General features: G+C 37.3%; 1 protein-coding gene across 1 annotated transcript in view; it reads left to right on the forward strand.

Moving 5' to 3' along the window:
* Positions 1-16,739, forward strand: part of CYLD (CYLD lysine 63 deubiquitinase) — a 64,524-nt gene that overhangs the window by 5,500 nt on the left and 42,285 nt on the right. Inside the window, 4 exon segments of the mRNA XM_006154791.3 lie at positions 2,590-2,763; positions 2,766-3,214; positions 4,369-4,671; positions 7,905-8,010. Coding sequence (XP_006154853.1) covers positions 2,715-2,763; positions 2,766-3,214; positions 4,369-4,671; positions 7,905-8,010 — 907 coding nt within the window. The 5' untranslated portion in view covers positions 2,590-2,714.

Below are 16,739 nucleotides of genomic sequence, written 5' to 3' on the forward strand. Positions count from 1 at the left end.
AGTGGAGAGTGCCCTCAAGTGGAATGAAAACAAACAGGTTATAAAAAAAGACAAAGAAAAAAAAGAAGAACCAATTCATGTTCCCTCTGTCTCTGCTCTCACTAAATGTCACACAGATATTTCAATAGTCTTGGTTTGAAGGGGTGCCAAACTCTCGGGGCTGTCTTTAGTAACCCACCTGTCTTATTCTGGCTAGTAGAGAGGGACAGACTTGAAATCCTTACCCTTGTGAGAGAACTCATTATTGGACAATGCTTCCTAAAAGAAAAGTTACTGTGTGTGTCTATCTTGTCAGTTACATCATTAAATGGCTAAATTTAAAGTCTGATCCTTGAGTTTTAGGAGTTTTTTTTAAAGTTTATTTTTTTCTTCCCTGAGAGAGAAATACACATGGAAAGACAGAGAGAGAGAGAAGGAGAGAGAGACAGAGAAAGAGACACCCCAAAAGGCTTTTCACATTGTGATCTATTCCCTGCTTCAGCCAGCTAGGAGAGTGTACAGGGAGGTTTTAGGATGCAAACCTGGGACTTTTTCATGTGCGTTTGGCATTGCAGAGTGCTTTGTTACTGCCATGCCACTGCTGGCTCAGGTTTATTTATTTTTCAACTGTGAGAATAAAAGAGACAAATGCGATGCAAGAGTGCTATCAATTACTGCTGTTATCTGGAATAAAATGGATTCTTTTGTCTCAAAGAAGGATGAAATACTGTGGTATTTAGAAACCAGTTAGCCACATTCCTGTGACACAGAGTACATAGGAACTATTGTTTTAATTAAAGTAATGAAGTAAAATCCCAATTTGAATGAATGAAATTTTGTAGTATTTATCAGTTAAAGTGGGGTTGAGGGGATAGGAGTTTGCATGGAGGTTAAGGTGGCTGGATGCCCACATGGCCAACTACTGTCTGAGTCCTAGACCTGGTAGCTTGAAAATCACTGTGGGTGCATGTGCATGTGTGTTCACAATCCCAAGAGGAGAATGGACGAGAAGGGATTGTGGCATGGCCATCCCCCTGGGGGGGGGGGTGATTTCTTATTTTCCATGTCTATCCATCTCTACTTTCTAGTGAACTTTTGAGCGCTATGGCAAAAACCTAAATAATAATAATAAAAAATATATAGTAAGGTTGAAGCTAAGACTATGTAACTGTGAAAGGTTATTCCTGTAAAAATTTTAAATGAGGGGCCAACAGATGATGTGGAGTTTAATGCACTAGATCTCACATGACTGACTACGCAGTTTGAGTCCTGGACCCTGTGGTTTAAAAATCACACCAAGGGTGTGTGTGTGTGTGTGTGTGTGTGTGTGTGTATGTATGTGTGTGTGTGCCCCCAACATCCTGATAATGGAGGAGAAGGGATTGCAGTGTAGCCATTCTCTTGGTGAGTGACTCCTCACTTTTCTTCTCTCTGGCAAGTGCACATGCCCTATAGCAAAACTTAAAACATTTTTTTCTTAAATGAAAAATCAAAGCTGAGAAAGAAGTTACCAAAAGAAATCTTTTTTTTTTTTGTATTCCCTGTATACATAGTTAAAACTGTGGTATAAAATCAGTTTATATTTGGTTCTAGGATATTACATATCCTAGTTTCATAGGTAGAGTACAAAATCGATTTAGAAATATCTTTAATCAGTTACATGATATATGTGATTGTTAGAAATTAAATGATAGCTATGATTAATGAATTAACACTTGCCTATATAAGGACAAATTATATAAAATTAAAGAAGTGAAATTGAGTTAGAGGTAAAATGTTTTATTTTCAAAATAGGACATATAGCTAAATAAATTGTGGTTAAAATTTCAGAATGTGATTTATGATATTTTTATTGATAAAAGATGTTTAGTACTATATGATGGATAACTTTTTACCTTTTATTTGCCTGTAAGGTCTTTACCTATGTGTTCAGTAGCCCTTTTGATTTGTAAGACTCATGTGTATTTTGATTCAACTTGTAAGATTTATATGTATTTTGCTTAAATATAGCAGCTTATCCATTTAAGTTAGGCAAGATTCATCAACAAGACTACTTTTTAAAGTTAAAAAAATGCCAGAATATATGAATAAGGGTAACATTTAAAATTTTTCATAGAATCTGATTTGATAAATTTCAATGTCTTGGAAACAAACCTTATTATATTATCTTTGAAGGTAATTTACAATTGGATTTTCTTAATTAAATATGCACAGAGTAGATGTAAGTAATACGGGGGTCGGGTGGGAGGGGAACTTCAAAAAGTTCACAGAAAATGGAATCGAAGTTCGAGTTTCCTTTGGTGCAGAAAACTTTTGAAATCCATGCATAATCTTTTTATAATATGCACTTGCACTAACTTTTTGAGGACCCCTCATACACACACACACACACACACACACATATATGCACATATACACATGACTTTTAGTTTTTTTAGGTATATTGGGAAGTGTTTGGGTATGTGTGTTTGCTAATCAAATAGCAAATTTTCAATTTTAAAATTTAAAAGATTTTTAAAAGTCTCTCACCTTAATTTTAGGTTATAGAATGAAGTCTAAAGTAATTTTTGCTTGTTTACCGGGCATTTTGATTTACTGTCTTTTTTACAGCATGGACACCAAATTGCTAAAAACATGCTTTGGGACTGCCAGTGAATTTGCCTTTTGCCGTTTTACAACAAACTTAGTAGTAGTTCCCTTTTCTTTTGAGTTAATGTTTTGAAGTTAATATCACAATGAGTTCAGGCTTATGGAGCCAAGAAAAAGTTACTTCACCCTACTGGGAAAAATTTTTTATTTGCTTCTTCAAGAATGCAGCGTGACAGACAAACAAACACAAAAGCTCCTTAAAGTACCAAAGGGGAGTATAGGACAGTATATCCAAGATCGTTCTGTGGGGCATTCGAGGATTCCTTCTGCAAAAGGCAAGAAAAACCAGATTGGATTAAAAATTCTAGAGCAGCCTCACGCAGTTCTCTTTGTGGACGAAAAGGATGTTGTAGAAATAAATGAGAAATTCACAGAGTTACTTTTGGCGATTACTAATTGTGAAGAGAGGTTCAGTCTGTTTAAAAACAGAAACAGACTAAGTAAAGGCCTCCAAATAGATGTGGGCTGCCCCGTGAGAGTACAACTGAGATCCGGGGAAGAAAAGTTTCCTGGAGTTGTGCGCTTCAGAGGACCCTTGTTAGCCGAGAGGACGGTGTCGGGAATATTCTTTGGAGTAGAATTACTGGTAAGTTGGATAAGCCATTTCCATGAGCTGTGTGTCTGTGTGTGCCTGGGCTATTTGCATGCATCTATTTTTCCCGAAGTCTTTTTTAATTTTTAATACTTATAATTTAGGCTTTATTTTGAAATGCTGACTTGAGATAATGTAAAGGTTTTCAGAAACTATTAGTCAGAAAACACAAATATTAGGTTGTTGTAAAAGTCATGACACATTTTTTGCATAGAAAAACACATCATGACTTTTTTGACAACCCAGTAGATCACATAGTTACTACAGACCTTCTAGTTTTAGAAATTTTAACAGTGCCTATATTTAAAATAAACTCTACCAGTTACAATGAATCACTTCAGAAATTACCTTGTAACATTATTATGAAGTAATGACAATTTAGATACAAGCTTTTAAAAATAAGTGGCAGTAATTTAAACTTGCTTAGAGTTGTCCTTGGTAATATATGTTATAATAATCTCAGAGTTCATTTCTTTTGGAAAGAGACCCAAGAACTTGGTGATGTGTTTTCAAACTTGTTATTAATTCTCAATAACTATAATGTCAATTACACTTTGAATTCTTGCAAATAGGATTGCACACCTTGTTAGCTTCTTAATTTAATTTTTAAAGCAATGATTAGAAAACAATTGGGGATTTCAATCCCAGTTATGCTGTTTGCTGGCGGGGTTGCCAGGCTACTTGGCCAAGCTGCTTAACTTTTCTAAATCTGTTTCCTTATCAAAGAAATGATGATAGTAGTTCATAATTTCTGGTGCTTTTATGATACATTGATACATTTCACACAATGGCTGGCATTTACCAAATGCTCAATTAATGGAACTACCAATAATGTTATTTTAAAGTAGAATGTTCTTTTTATGGCAAAAGTAATGTTACGATAGAATCACAGCATAGAGTCCAGCCTAGCTTTCTTATAGTGGAACTGGGATTTTAAATTATCAGGTAATTTTATTTCAAATAAGATTTAGCTTCTTTTTTTAATATCCTAAATCCAACACCATCTGATAATATAGTTTTAATTATATCTGTTGTTTAGAATTTTTCCAGAATGAATTTCCCGAAATCCTGAGTGAATCTGTTTTCCTTTGGATCCTCTTTCTATATCTATTTCTCTATCTTTTTTTTCTCTCTCTCTTAAAAACTAGGAAGAAGGTCGTGGCCAAGGATTTACCGATGGGGTGTATCAAGGCAAACAGCTTTTTCAGTGTGATGAAGACTGCGGCGTGTTCGTTGCACTGGACAAGCTAGAAATCATAGAAGAGGATGACAATGGGCTGGAGAGTGATTACGCAGCTCCAGCCGACACAATGCAGGTTGAGCTTCCCCCTCTGGAAATAAACTCCAGAGTTTCTTTGAAGGTTGGAGAAAGTATGGAATCTGGAACAGTGATCTTCTGTGATGTTTTGCCAGGGAAAGAAAGTTTAGGATATTTTGTTGGTGTGGACATGGTAAGAAAATTTCAGATTATATTACTTTTGTGAATATGTATGTTGGTTTTATGACCAATTTAGATACAAATGGAATACTTCAAATATTAAAATGGAGAAATTTAGAGTACTTTAATGAACATATTCTAATTTGACTTTGGTAACATTGAAATGGGATAGGAGTGTAGAGAATTACATGTACTCTTTTTTCCAGTTTGAATAAATTGAAGTAATGTTCTCAATCTTTAAGTTTGCTTTACTATAGCTGAAAAGTAGACAAAATAAGTAAAAAAAAAAAAAACCCACCAAAACCCTAAATACATTATATTGTGTCTTACTTTTCTTTATTTTGAGAAAGTTTTTTGTAATGTATATTTCTCTGGTAATATTTTATTGTCTGATTTGATTTTAAGGAGTAGTATAAAAATCATTCACAGAAAATACCTGAAAAGAGGAAAACCACATTGCTTTCAAGGAATAGATAATCAGCATTCTCATAGGATGTCATTCATTTAAAAAAAAGTTGTTGTAGTAAGATATGTGTAATATAAAATGTACCTTTTTAGCTGTTTTTAAATGTACAGTTAGATATATTCACATTGTTGCCCAGTCACCACTATCCAGTTTTAGAATGTGTTGTATCTTGTATTGTCCCAGACTGAAACTCTGTATCTATCAAACAACAACTGCCCACTCTCTACCCCTTGTTAACCACTTCTTCTGAGTCGTGGATTTGAACTGCCATCAGCCATGCTGGGTCTGTCTCCCTTAACCACTAGGCTATGGGGCTGGCCCAAAAAACTGAGAACATTTTTGTCATAGATTGAAAACATAGGCAGGTCAGTCCTTGGCCTGGTGGTTAGGTGAGCTGGATCTTATTGGCTGACTGTGCAGTTTAAGTCCCAGCCCTGGAGGCTTGAAAAGCATGCCAGGCACATATGTGTGCATGCCTAAACTCCTGAGGGGAAGGAGTGATGGAGGAGAAGGGGTTGTGGTGTGTCCAAACCCCGTGAGGAGTGCCTTTCTTACTTTTCCTTTTTCTGTCTCTCTCTATGGTGAGTACATGTACTCTCTGCCCCTCTGCCCTCCCCCCCCAAAAAAGGGGAGCAATAATTTGTTAAATTTTAAAAAGTAAATTTGTACAAAATTATAAAACACTGGAAAGAGCTCGGTGAGTAATAGATATTTGTACTGACAATGGGGATGTTTTTAGTAATCATCTGAATCTATCTGTCCAGTTATACCTTTGGTTGGCAGGGTATGAATGTTTTAGTATATATTTCTGTTATCCTGTCTTGAAAATTCCGTTTGGCACTCTTTAGCTACTAATGAATTTTAAACATGTTCCTTTAAGTATTAGTGCAGTGTTTATTTAGAGGAAAAATTATAGGCTTGGATGGAAGGTTGGAGAAAGAAGGCCACTGATTGTAGTTACTGTCCCTTTGCTTCAGGTCCTATGAGTCAGACCCCAACCTTGGCGAAAGCCGCTGAAGCCTTACCCTTCTTAGATGGTAGTCCAGGGCTCATCCTGTTTACCTAGGGCCAGTTGTCCGGGGATTTGTCCTCCCAGTCAGTCCCCCAGCTGGCTAGTGAAAGAATTCCTTCCAAACACTTCATGCTTCTGGGAGAAAAGTTCTGGAAAATGGAACTTTATTTTTTTCTATTTCCAGGGACATTTTAGTATGCTATTCATATTGGCACTCAAGATAATCATCAGACCGGCCCATCTATTAAACCATTCCACATACAGCACTGTATCAGTTGGTGCCACATTGGAATATAAAATAATTAAATTAAAAAAAAAATCTCCATTTAGGGGGCCAACAGGTGGTATAGTGGTTAAGGCATTGGACTCCCCTGTGGCTGACTATGGTTTAAGTCCTGGACCCGGCAGCTTAAAACTCACACCTGGTGTGTGTGTGTGTGCATGCCCAGAATCTCAGGAGGAGAATGGAGTAGTGATTGTGGTGTGGCCATCCCTTCTAGTGGGTGATATCATGCTTTCTGTTTCTTTGTCTCTCCAGCAAACATATGTGTCCTATAGCAAAAAATCTCTTGAACAAATAAAATTCTCCATTTTGTAGGAGATTCTTATATACCTATAAAATGACAAAAGCACAGTTAACAAATAGACTTTCGGCCCAGCGATGGTAGTGTGTGCTGCCATATCTTACATTGTGCTTCACAGGTTGGGACCATATGGGAGGCCTGGATTTGATTCCCAGTCTAACCTAAAGGCCAGGCTTGGTGAAATGCACCTGTAATCTCTACAGCTTGGGAGACTGAGACTGGAGGATTGCAAGCTTGAGGATGGCCTGGGCAAAATAGTGAGACCCTGTCTGAAAAGTAGCTGTGAGTTCTGACACACGCCTCTGGTCCAGCTATTTTGGGAGGCTGAGCCAAGGGGATTGTGAAATAGGGAGACCCTGTCTGAAAAACACCACACACACACACACACACCACACACACACACACACACACAAACTATTATAAGGTATATGGTATATCATATTGACTAAATGCTCAGGGAATATAGTCATCAGAGCAAGCTAGGCTTAATTAAGAAGTGAAATGTGTATTACTAAAAAAACTTCCAATCTCTCTCTCTTTTTTTTAATTGCTAGAGACTGTGTGTGCTTGTCAGAGAGAGACATAAAGAGAAGGTGGGTAGGTGGAGGGAGAAAGCACCCTCAGTGGGGCATGGTCGTACCACGATCCCTTTTTCTCTACATTTCTATTCTGTCAGAATTTTGGGTGCATGTACATGCAAACACACATGTGCATGCATGCCTGGTAGGCTTCTCAAGCAGAGGGTCCAGGATTCGTACTGCAGTCAGCCATGTGGAATCCAGCTCCCTATGCACAGCACTCAGTCACTGCACTATGAGGCTAGCCCCAGGTAGTTCTTTTTAACCTCAGATAGATGTTATTCCATAAACTAATATTTGTTGTCCAACAAAGTATGAAAGACACATTGTTGCTCACTGTGGGTTTACTATAACTTGATTATTCTTGGATCTTATTTTTCCAGAAACAAAACAAGACAAACAAAAAAGGAAATGGACAAACAAAGCCTTATTACTGTGGCAGTTATTCCTAATATATTATTTTAGGCAAAACAGTTACAATTTGCTAGTATAAAATATTTTGGTTCCTTTTATGCAAACTATAGACTTTTGTATTTACTTTTTACGGGGATAATTTAAAAGTTTATTATGCTATTTAATTCCTTTTTTTTTGTATTTAATTTCTAGGATAATTCTATTGGCAATTGGGATGGAAGATTTGATGGAGTTCAGCTTTGTAGTTTTGCAAGTGTGGAAAGCACGATTCTCCTGCACATCAATGATATCATCCCTGGTATGTTTTCATTGTATTTTATGTATTTATAAAGTGGAATCCCAAATAAATACTTTATTATGAAGATGTAAGTATCAATATAAGCTTTAAGAGGCATTTTTAGAACTTTGCTTTTGTATTATGGGATTGTTATCAAATAGAATATCCTTTCTTACCCTCAAGTGAGAAAATACAATTTTTATTTCCAAAGGGATGTGGACATTATACATTCTCATACTCACCTATTCATTCTAAGAAGGAAAAAAACCCTGTCTGATAATTAGAAGAGTCAGAAAATGTCATAAACTGCTGTTTGAGTGAGAAATTAGATGCTTGATGGGTATTCTAATCTAATCTACTGTCCTGAGGATTCTTGCTGGATGATGTATGAGACTCATTCTAGTTTTTTTTTTTTTTTTTAGAGGTTTTTGCTATAGGGTGCGTGCGCTTGCCAGACAGACAGAGACAGAGAGACAGAAAGCGAGAAATCACCCCCCAGGGGGGATGGTCACGCCACAATCCCTTCTCCTACATTCTCCTCTCGGGATCTTGGGCACGCACGCACATGTGCCCGGCATGAGTTTTAAAGCCACCGGGTCTGGGATGCGAACCGCAATCGACTATGTCGGAGTCCAGCGACATAGCCATTATGCTAACTGCTGGTTCCCAAGACTGATTCTAGTTTTGAGGTGGTATAATTGATCAAGCTTCATGACTCCATAGCCAGAAACAGATCAATCAAATTTACATCTTAGAAGAAAATGGTAAGCAACCTCTTTTGCTTTAAACAAATGGTGCCTAATGGCTGCTGACAGATAGTTGATCAGTTCCTATGGACAGCAGCATCATCAGTGCCCCCCTCTGCTGTCAGTAGAATGCCCAGTGAGAGGCTGGTGCAAAAAGGCCAACAGAAACAGAGTGGTGGTTCGTACTGAGCAAGATGCACCTGTGAATAAAGCGTCGGAAAGCTTGCAAAGACTGTAGCCAGGACTGTACCAGACCCTCAGTTAGATGACTTGTACTATTTTATATTTTTGGCATACTTAAACGGGAGGTCTTCCTGATCCACATTTTACTGATAAAACAAAAACAAAAACTGGGGATCAGCTAAGACTAAGAGTCCCTAAAATCAAGGTAGGTATTAAATACAGACCTATCTGATTAGGAAACGGCACTCTTTTCAGTACCTCTCCACCCCAAACCCTAGATGTACAAGTAATTAGGATGAGAGCACCTGCATAGACAGCCATACACAGCTGAAAGATGTCTTTGACAATTCAATACATAACTTCCAACAAATCTCCCAAAGGGACCAGCAGATGGCATAATGGCTGCGTCGCTGGACTCCCATGTTGTCGACCTCAGTTTGAGTCCTGGACTCGGTGGCTTAAACTCACGCCGGGTGCATGTGCGTGCGTGCCCAAGATCCCAAGAGGAGAATGGAAGAGAAGGGATTGCGGCGTGGCTATACCCCTGGGGGGTGATTTCTCGCTTTCTGTCTCTATCTTTCTGATGAGCGCATGCGCCCTATAGCAAAAACCTCTCCAAAAAAAAAAAAAGAAAAAAAAAGTCCCCCCAAAACAAACTAGTAGAACTGTTACTGAATGTGCACAACATTATGTAATGTTTCATGTCAAATAAGATGCATATGTGTGTGGCCTTCTTTTGATTATTGCACACTTTCTGCAGGCTTTGAAAAATCATACTGTACCCTGCAAAGTTGTACGATTATATGTAAACCAGAAATCACAAATAAAAATAAAATAAAATCAGAAAAAGATTCCTCAAGAGGAAAAAAAGATGAAAACCATTCTTTTCCGTCTCCTATGTGTACTTGGGAATATTGTTTCCATGGAGATGTATTTTGTCGCTAATTCTATAAAAGCTGAATTTTACTATGGCAAGGATCACAACTGAATAAGAAGGATAAATTGTTGTATTTCGCCTCAGAGTGTTTTTCCATGATTGCCAACGTTGACACAGAACACTTCCATATTCCAGAGATTATTTCAGGTCGTCGGTTTCTTTCTTTGTAAAAATAAAGGGGCTAATGGTAGACTATCTTTAAGGTTCCTTCCGGCTGCACTGTTTGCCCCTCTAGTCAAGCTGTTCTGGTGGTAGGGATAAATACCTGCTTTTTCAGAGTCAGGATCTGTTTTACATGGTAGCTTTTAGCTTCACAACAAGAGTATATTAATTTAACTGGGGGTATGGGAGTCTAGCCTTATTTTAGTTTTGCTTTGTGAAAGTCTGACATACTTTGCTCTTCTTGATTTCTTTAAAATCAGTTTCTAATTTCTTACAAACTTAGATTCCTAGCTATTTCTTTGCAAAGACAAAGAAAACAAATACATTCAGGGGATGTATACCTGTATCTGATGTTTTATGTAGAGAGCCTTAGTTTACTTTTTCATACATTTTTATGGCAATAACACAATGGATGATTTTATGGATTGAAATCATTTTAATATTGTAATAAATGCTTATTGTTTAAAATGCAGTTTGATGAGAAGTCATTTCTTCATTTCATTAGATGTCTTTAAGCTCTAACTTAGATTTCATTTAGATGTTAGGATATAGTAGGAAGCAAAACAGATACAAACTCCTCTCGTGTGGAGCTTTCCTTCTGAGTGAAGATAGTCAATAAATAGGTCAAATATGTGGTCAATTAGAAAAAGATCAGATGGAGAATGAAAACTACAGGATGGTCTCAGTGAACCTCTCCAGTAAGGTGACATTTGAACTCTTGACATGAAGGGAATTGGGGAGTGGGCCCGAGGCTGCATGTGGCCAGCTTGGTCAGCTTGAGCTCCAGAGAGAGGGTACTGTGGCTGCAGCAGATTGAGCACAGGAGAGGGAGAGGAGAGCTGGGAGCTGGGACAAGTAGGGCTGCCAGGGCCAAGGTGTGGATTCTTGTCTTTTATTCTGAGGCAGATGGGGAGCTAAAGGTGGGTTTTCAGCGAAAGTTAACTTATCTTAATTTGCATTTTAAAGCAATCACTCTGCCTGCATGTTAAGCATAGATATATAGAGGACAGAAACAGGGAAACCAGGAAGGAGGCTACTAAAATTATCCCTGTGAGAAGTGGTGGTTTGTATTGGGGTGGTGCAATGAAGTTGGTGAGAAGTAAATGGATTTTGGATATAATGTAGAGAGCTTACATGAGTTGCACATGGTTTGGGGGGGGGAGGTTTGAGAGGAAGAGGAATCAAGGCTGACTCCAAGGTTTGGACTGAGCAACTGGAAGGCTATAGAGGCTGTTTATTGAAGGGGAAGTACAACAGGGAGAGCAGGTGTGTGTGTGTGTCTGTTTTGTAGGGTGGGGATTGAAAATCAGGATTTTGGTTTTGAACATATTAAAATTAAGATACCTATTAAGCAATCTCGTTTGAATATTTGCAGTAGTATTGTTAAGAATGTTTCTTTAATCTTTAAAAATGAGTAACAGCAATGGGGACCAGCAGATGGGGGTAATGGTTACGTTGCTGGACTCCTACATAGTTGACTGCAGTTTGAGTCCCAGACCTTGTGGCTTAAAACTCACGCTGGGCATGTGTGTTGTGCCCAAAATCCCGGGAGGAGAATGGAAGAGAAGGAATTGTGACATGGCCATCCCCCTTGGGGGAGGGGGGTGTGATTTCTTGCTTTCTGTTTCTCTATTGAGTACATACACTCTATAGCAAAAAAAATCTAAAAAAATGAGTAACAGTGCTAAAATATCTTGTATTTAAACTCTGTTGTGGGATATATTTGCAAAGGGCCTATAAAACACAACTTGGGACTTATAGTGAACACTCCTGTAACTTACCATCCAGGTTAAGAAACTGAGCATTCCAGGTACCTTAGAAACCAGCTGCATGGGTGCCTTTCCCTCATTCTAACTGCAGTCTCCTGCAGAAGTAATCATTATTCTGAAGTTTTTCACTATTTCCTTGTCTTTTTATCTTATCTCTGACAATATATTGTTTAGTCTAGACTTTTAAAAAAGGTTTTCTTTCTTTCATGATAGAAACAGAAAGACAGAGAAAAAGCAGAGAAATAGATACCCTCAGAAGGGCCCTCACCCTGTGATCTACCCCCAGCCTAGCCTGCCTGGATCACAAGCACAGGAGTGTACCCTCTGTGCACAGGGAAGCCCCAGCGGGAACCCGAGACCTTCCCCGTGACTCTACATTTGCGTTATCATTGTGCCCATAGCCTGTTCTCGATGTCATTATAGACAGAAACACATTGGTGGTCTTTTTTTTAAAGTTTATTTCTTCTGAGAGAGAGAGAGAAAGAGATACAGAGATGAAGAGAGAGAAAAGACGCCCCTGGCCCCTACTCCCCCCAGAATCTCCATGCCGTGATCTACCCCCGTCTCAACTGGCCTGGATCACGGTTCTGTACATGTGTGCCTGGTGTATTCAGGGATGTCCTGAGATGGGAACCCAGGATCCCCCTGTGTGGGTCCAGTTGTGTTACCACTGCCCCGCCACTTGGTCCCGTGACTGTCCTGTAATTACTTGTATCATTTACTTAAAATACATGTGAGATTTCTTTCTGTTTCGTACTGTATTTCATTATGTGAATATCCCATGATTTAGTGACCCATTCTAATGTTAATAGACATTTGGGTTTGGGGTCATTTCTACATCCTCTTCACGTGAAACTGAAAGTTTTGTCAGTTTGATTTGCCAAGAAATGATATGTCAAGGGGGTTTTACTTGTAGTTCCCTGGTTACCAGTGGTGTTGGATAGCTTTTCATATGTTTCTGGAACATTTGTGTCTTTTATAAAATGCCAGTTTGTGCCTTTTGCCTATTTTTCTGTTGAGTTGTTTATTGATTCATGAGGTCTCTGTTTCAGAATTTTAATAAAGTATTTCAGCATTTCATTATGAAATTTTAATCATACAGAAAAGTTGAAAGATTTTTTATATTGAGCATCTCTGCACCTACCACTGAGATCTTACTATTAACATTTTACTGTATTTGCGTTATCGTGTATCGATCCATCTCTCTATTGCAGTAGCCCATGTATTTTTAATGCCTTTCAAAGTAAGTTACAGACATCAGTACACCTCCTCCTAAATACTGCAGCATGCATATAATTAACTAGTGATAAATATTTAGGCTTTTTTAAAATTTGAAATAAATCTCACACATGTACTAAAATGCATGTTGTATCATTTGAGATTTGACTGCTGCATATCTCCTTGAACTAGAAAGCTCTGTCCAGGTAGTAAAACAATTTTTATAAGGAATACATTCACATATTTCAAATCAAAACTTTAAAAAGGCATGGTAAAGTATCTTGCTTCCATTTTCATCTTCTCTGTCCCAATTGCTCTTTCATTCTCTGTTGCTTTCCTCTGGTAGCAATTTTTATTAGTTTCTTATATATCTTTTCAGAATTTCTGTATATAATATAAATATGTATTCTTTCAGAGAGAAATTACATTCATAGTTTTTAAAGAAATTTGAAGGATCCATGTGTCTACCTGTTGTCATTTTCCTTCATTCTGAAGAACTTCCTTTCGCTTTTGTTCAAGTGCAGTTTTTTTTTTTTTGTTTGTTTGTTTATAGACCACAGATTAGTTTATTTTTAACACCCATCGTGCCATGAATTCATAGGGAATAGGTTCCAGTAGCTCAGGCTCCTTTCCATTGGTTCTCACAAAGGGTACTTCTCTGGGTGGAGCTGGCTGGTGCTTTAGTTGAACCCAGGTTCCTTTCTCTTTGGCTTCTTTCTTTTTTCTGATCATTTTCCTTCACACATTGTAGGAAGCTATCTCTGCTCTTAGAATGCTTAATATGCTCAATACGCACATTGATTCTCTTGGCAAGAATCTTTGTTCAAGGCCAACAGCATGCTGGGTAACATTGTAGACTCTTCCAGTTTTGCCATGGTAACATTTGTGGGGCATTCCTTTTTGAACAGTACCCATTCCCTTAATGTCTACAATATCACCTTTCTTGTAGATTCGCATATATGTTCCAAAGGAACCACTCCATGTTTTCTAAAAGGCCTGGAGAACATATATCGGGTGCCTCTCCACTTTGTGTTCGTCATTTTGGTTAATTACTGGAACATGGCGGTTCCAGCCAAAAGGCCAAGTGCAGTTCTTTTAGAGATAAATTAGATACATTTTTCTTGGGCAAGCAGGTGACCTGGTAGTTAAAGGTGCTGGGCTCCCACGTGACTGACTGTGGTTTGAGTCCCAGCCCTGGCAGCTTGCTTTCTCACTTACTTTCTCTCTCTCTCTCTCTGCCCCTCTCTGATCAAATTAAAATAAAATAAATGAATAAATAAAGTGAAAATTTAACAATTCTTTAAAACATTTTTTTCTTCTTTTTCTTAATCTGAAAATATCTTTATTTGTTTTCATATTCAAAGGATATTTTCAGTGCGTATTGAATTCTGGGTTGGTAGGCTTTTTTTGCTTCCTGCTTTAAAGATGGTTTTCTACTATCTTCTGGCTACCATAGTTTCAGTGAGAAGTCAGCAAACATTTGAATCATCATTCCTTGTATATGATGTAATGTTTCTGTCTGGGTACTTTAAAGATTTTCTTTTTATATTCTGCTTATAGAAGTTGTACCTAGCATGTTTTTCTTCATATTTACCCTTTATGGAGTTTGATAAACTTCTTGGATTTGTAGTTTTTTTATTTTTCTATAAAATTGGAAAAATTTTAGCCATTATTTCTTCAAATGCTTGTTCTGTCCCACTAAATCTTTGCTTATTCTGTGACTTCGATTAGATATATGTTAGAAATGTTGATACCGTCCCAAGTCCTTGAAGTTCTGTGATATTTTTCCAACTTTTTTCTCTCCATTCTTCAGATAATTTTTATAGTTCTGTCTTTAATTTTACTGACTTTTCTCTTATTTATTTCTATTACATTGGGTAGCCCATCCAATGGATTTTTTTCAGATATTGTATTATTAAGTTCTTCAAAATATTTTTAAGACTCCATATCTGGTTCTTTTGTTTGTTTAAATATTAGGTTGTCAGGAAAGTCGTGCCACATTTTTATGCTTTTCTATGCAAAAGTGTGTCATGACGTTACCGACAACCCAATAGCTTTTATTTTTCTGAAGACATTTTCTTTCTTCTCCATTATTGTGAGTATAGTTTCCTAAGTCTCTTTGAACATAGTTATAATTTCTGCTTTAAAATATTTGCCTACCAATTCCAACTTCTGAATCATCTATGGCTCAGTATTTGTGTGTGTGTGTGTTTTCTTTTGACAGTGAGTCACACTTTTTGTGTTTTTTTTTTTTTTCATGTTGAGCTATTTGGAACTATATCTTTGTGTTATTTTCTTTCAAATTTTAAGTCTCCTTATAATCTGCCTGCTCTTTTCTGCCTTTTTGCCTGCAGATGGATTTTTTTTTGTATTTTGTCAAAGTTTATTACTTATATGAATAATATATTAAGTTCTAGTAGGAACTTACTACATTACTACATTACTTACTATATTTTTAATATATATTATGCAGTAATACATTAATATACCTTCTGGAATATAAAGATATTTATTCAAGAAAAAGGAAGGATTTTCCTGGAAAGTACGATGGCGTTGATGGTTAGATTTTATTTTTACAGTTTTTATTGTTTGAAATATGGTACTATTTTCACTTTGTAACTATTGAATTGTTTGTTTCTTTGTTTTTTAGCATTAGTACAAACTCTTCATAAGAAGGCCCTTTTAGGGCTGGCAAGTGGCGTGGTGGTTAAAGGCGCTGAACTCCCACATGGCCGACTACGGTTCAAGTCTTGGACCTGGTGGCTTGTTATCTCACTTCCTTTCTCTCTCTCTGTCTCTCTCTGATCAAACTGAAAAATAATAATGATATTAATAATAAATAAAGTTAAATAAAATAATTCTTAAAAAAAAAAAAGAAGGCCCTTTTAGGTCTAAGCCATTAGTTCTCAACCTGTGATGATTTTGCCCCAGGGGATACTCGGTGCTATCTAGAGATATTTGTGATTGTCATGTCTGAGGTGAGGGTACTACTGGCATCCAGGGGGAAGAGACCAGAGATGCTGTTAAACATCCTGCAGTGCACAGGGCAGCCCCCACACAACACAGTCTCATCTGGTCCAGGATGTCAAGAAGTAGAGCTGAGGATGAAACACCCTGTCCTGAGCAAATTCTGGGAGTTTTGCCGATTTTAGCATGTCAGCTTGCCGAATGGCCAAGGGGAATCCCTTGTAAAATATGTTTTCCTTCATTATTTATGTACTTTCAGCAGTCACCAGTTCTACACTAATATTGCTTCTCCATAATCATGCAAATAACGGACTTTTACTTATCTTATAAAATGTGTCTGCGGGTTTCCATTTTAAATTTTGTTTTATTTTTAATTTCCAAAGGGTACTTTTGAAAGCTTGAAACCTTATGACTTTTAGATTGACTATAACTAATGCTTTTTACCTACCTTAATTGCATTTCTTTGAATTTTGTATCTTACAACTGAACATAATTTATTAAATTGAATAAGTTGAGAGACCAGAGAAATCATTAGTTTAGTGTACTTTAGGAAAGAGATACCTGAACTATGAAATTGGCCTATGTATAATTGATTGTGTTTTTCTTAGTCTGCTGTAGAATAAAGATTTGAAGTGCTTTCTCCCCTCCCCTCCTTTGCCCTCCCCTCCCCTTCCCTCCACACACACTTTAGAGTTCTATTTCCTTCTGTACATTTTTTTACAATCTCAATTTGATTTGAAATGTAAATTATCTTGGGTTCTGCAGTAG

Source organism: Tupaia chinensis, unplaced genomic scaffold (assembly GCF_000334495.1).
Source record: "Tupaia chinensis unplaced genomic scaffold, TupChi_1.0 Scaffold000422_1, whole genome shotgun sequence".
Classification (NCBI taxonomy): Eukaryota; Metazoa; Chordata; class Mammalia; order Scandentia; family Tupaiidae; genus Tupaia; species Tupaia belangeri.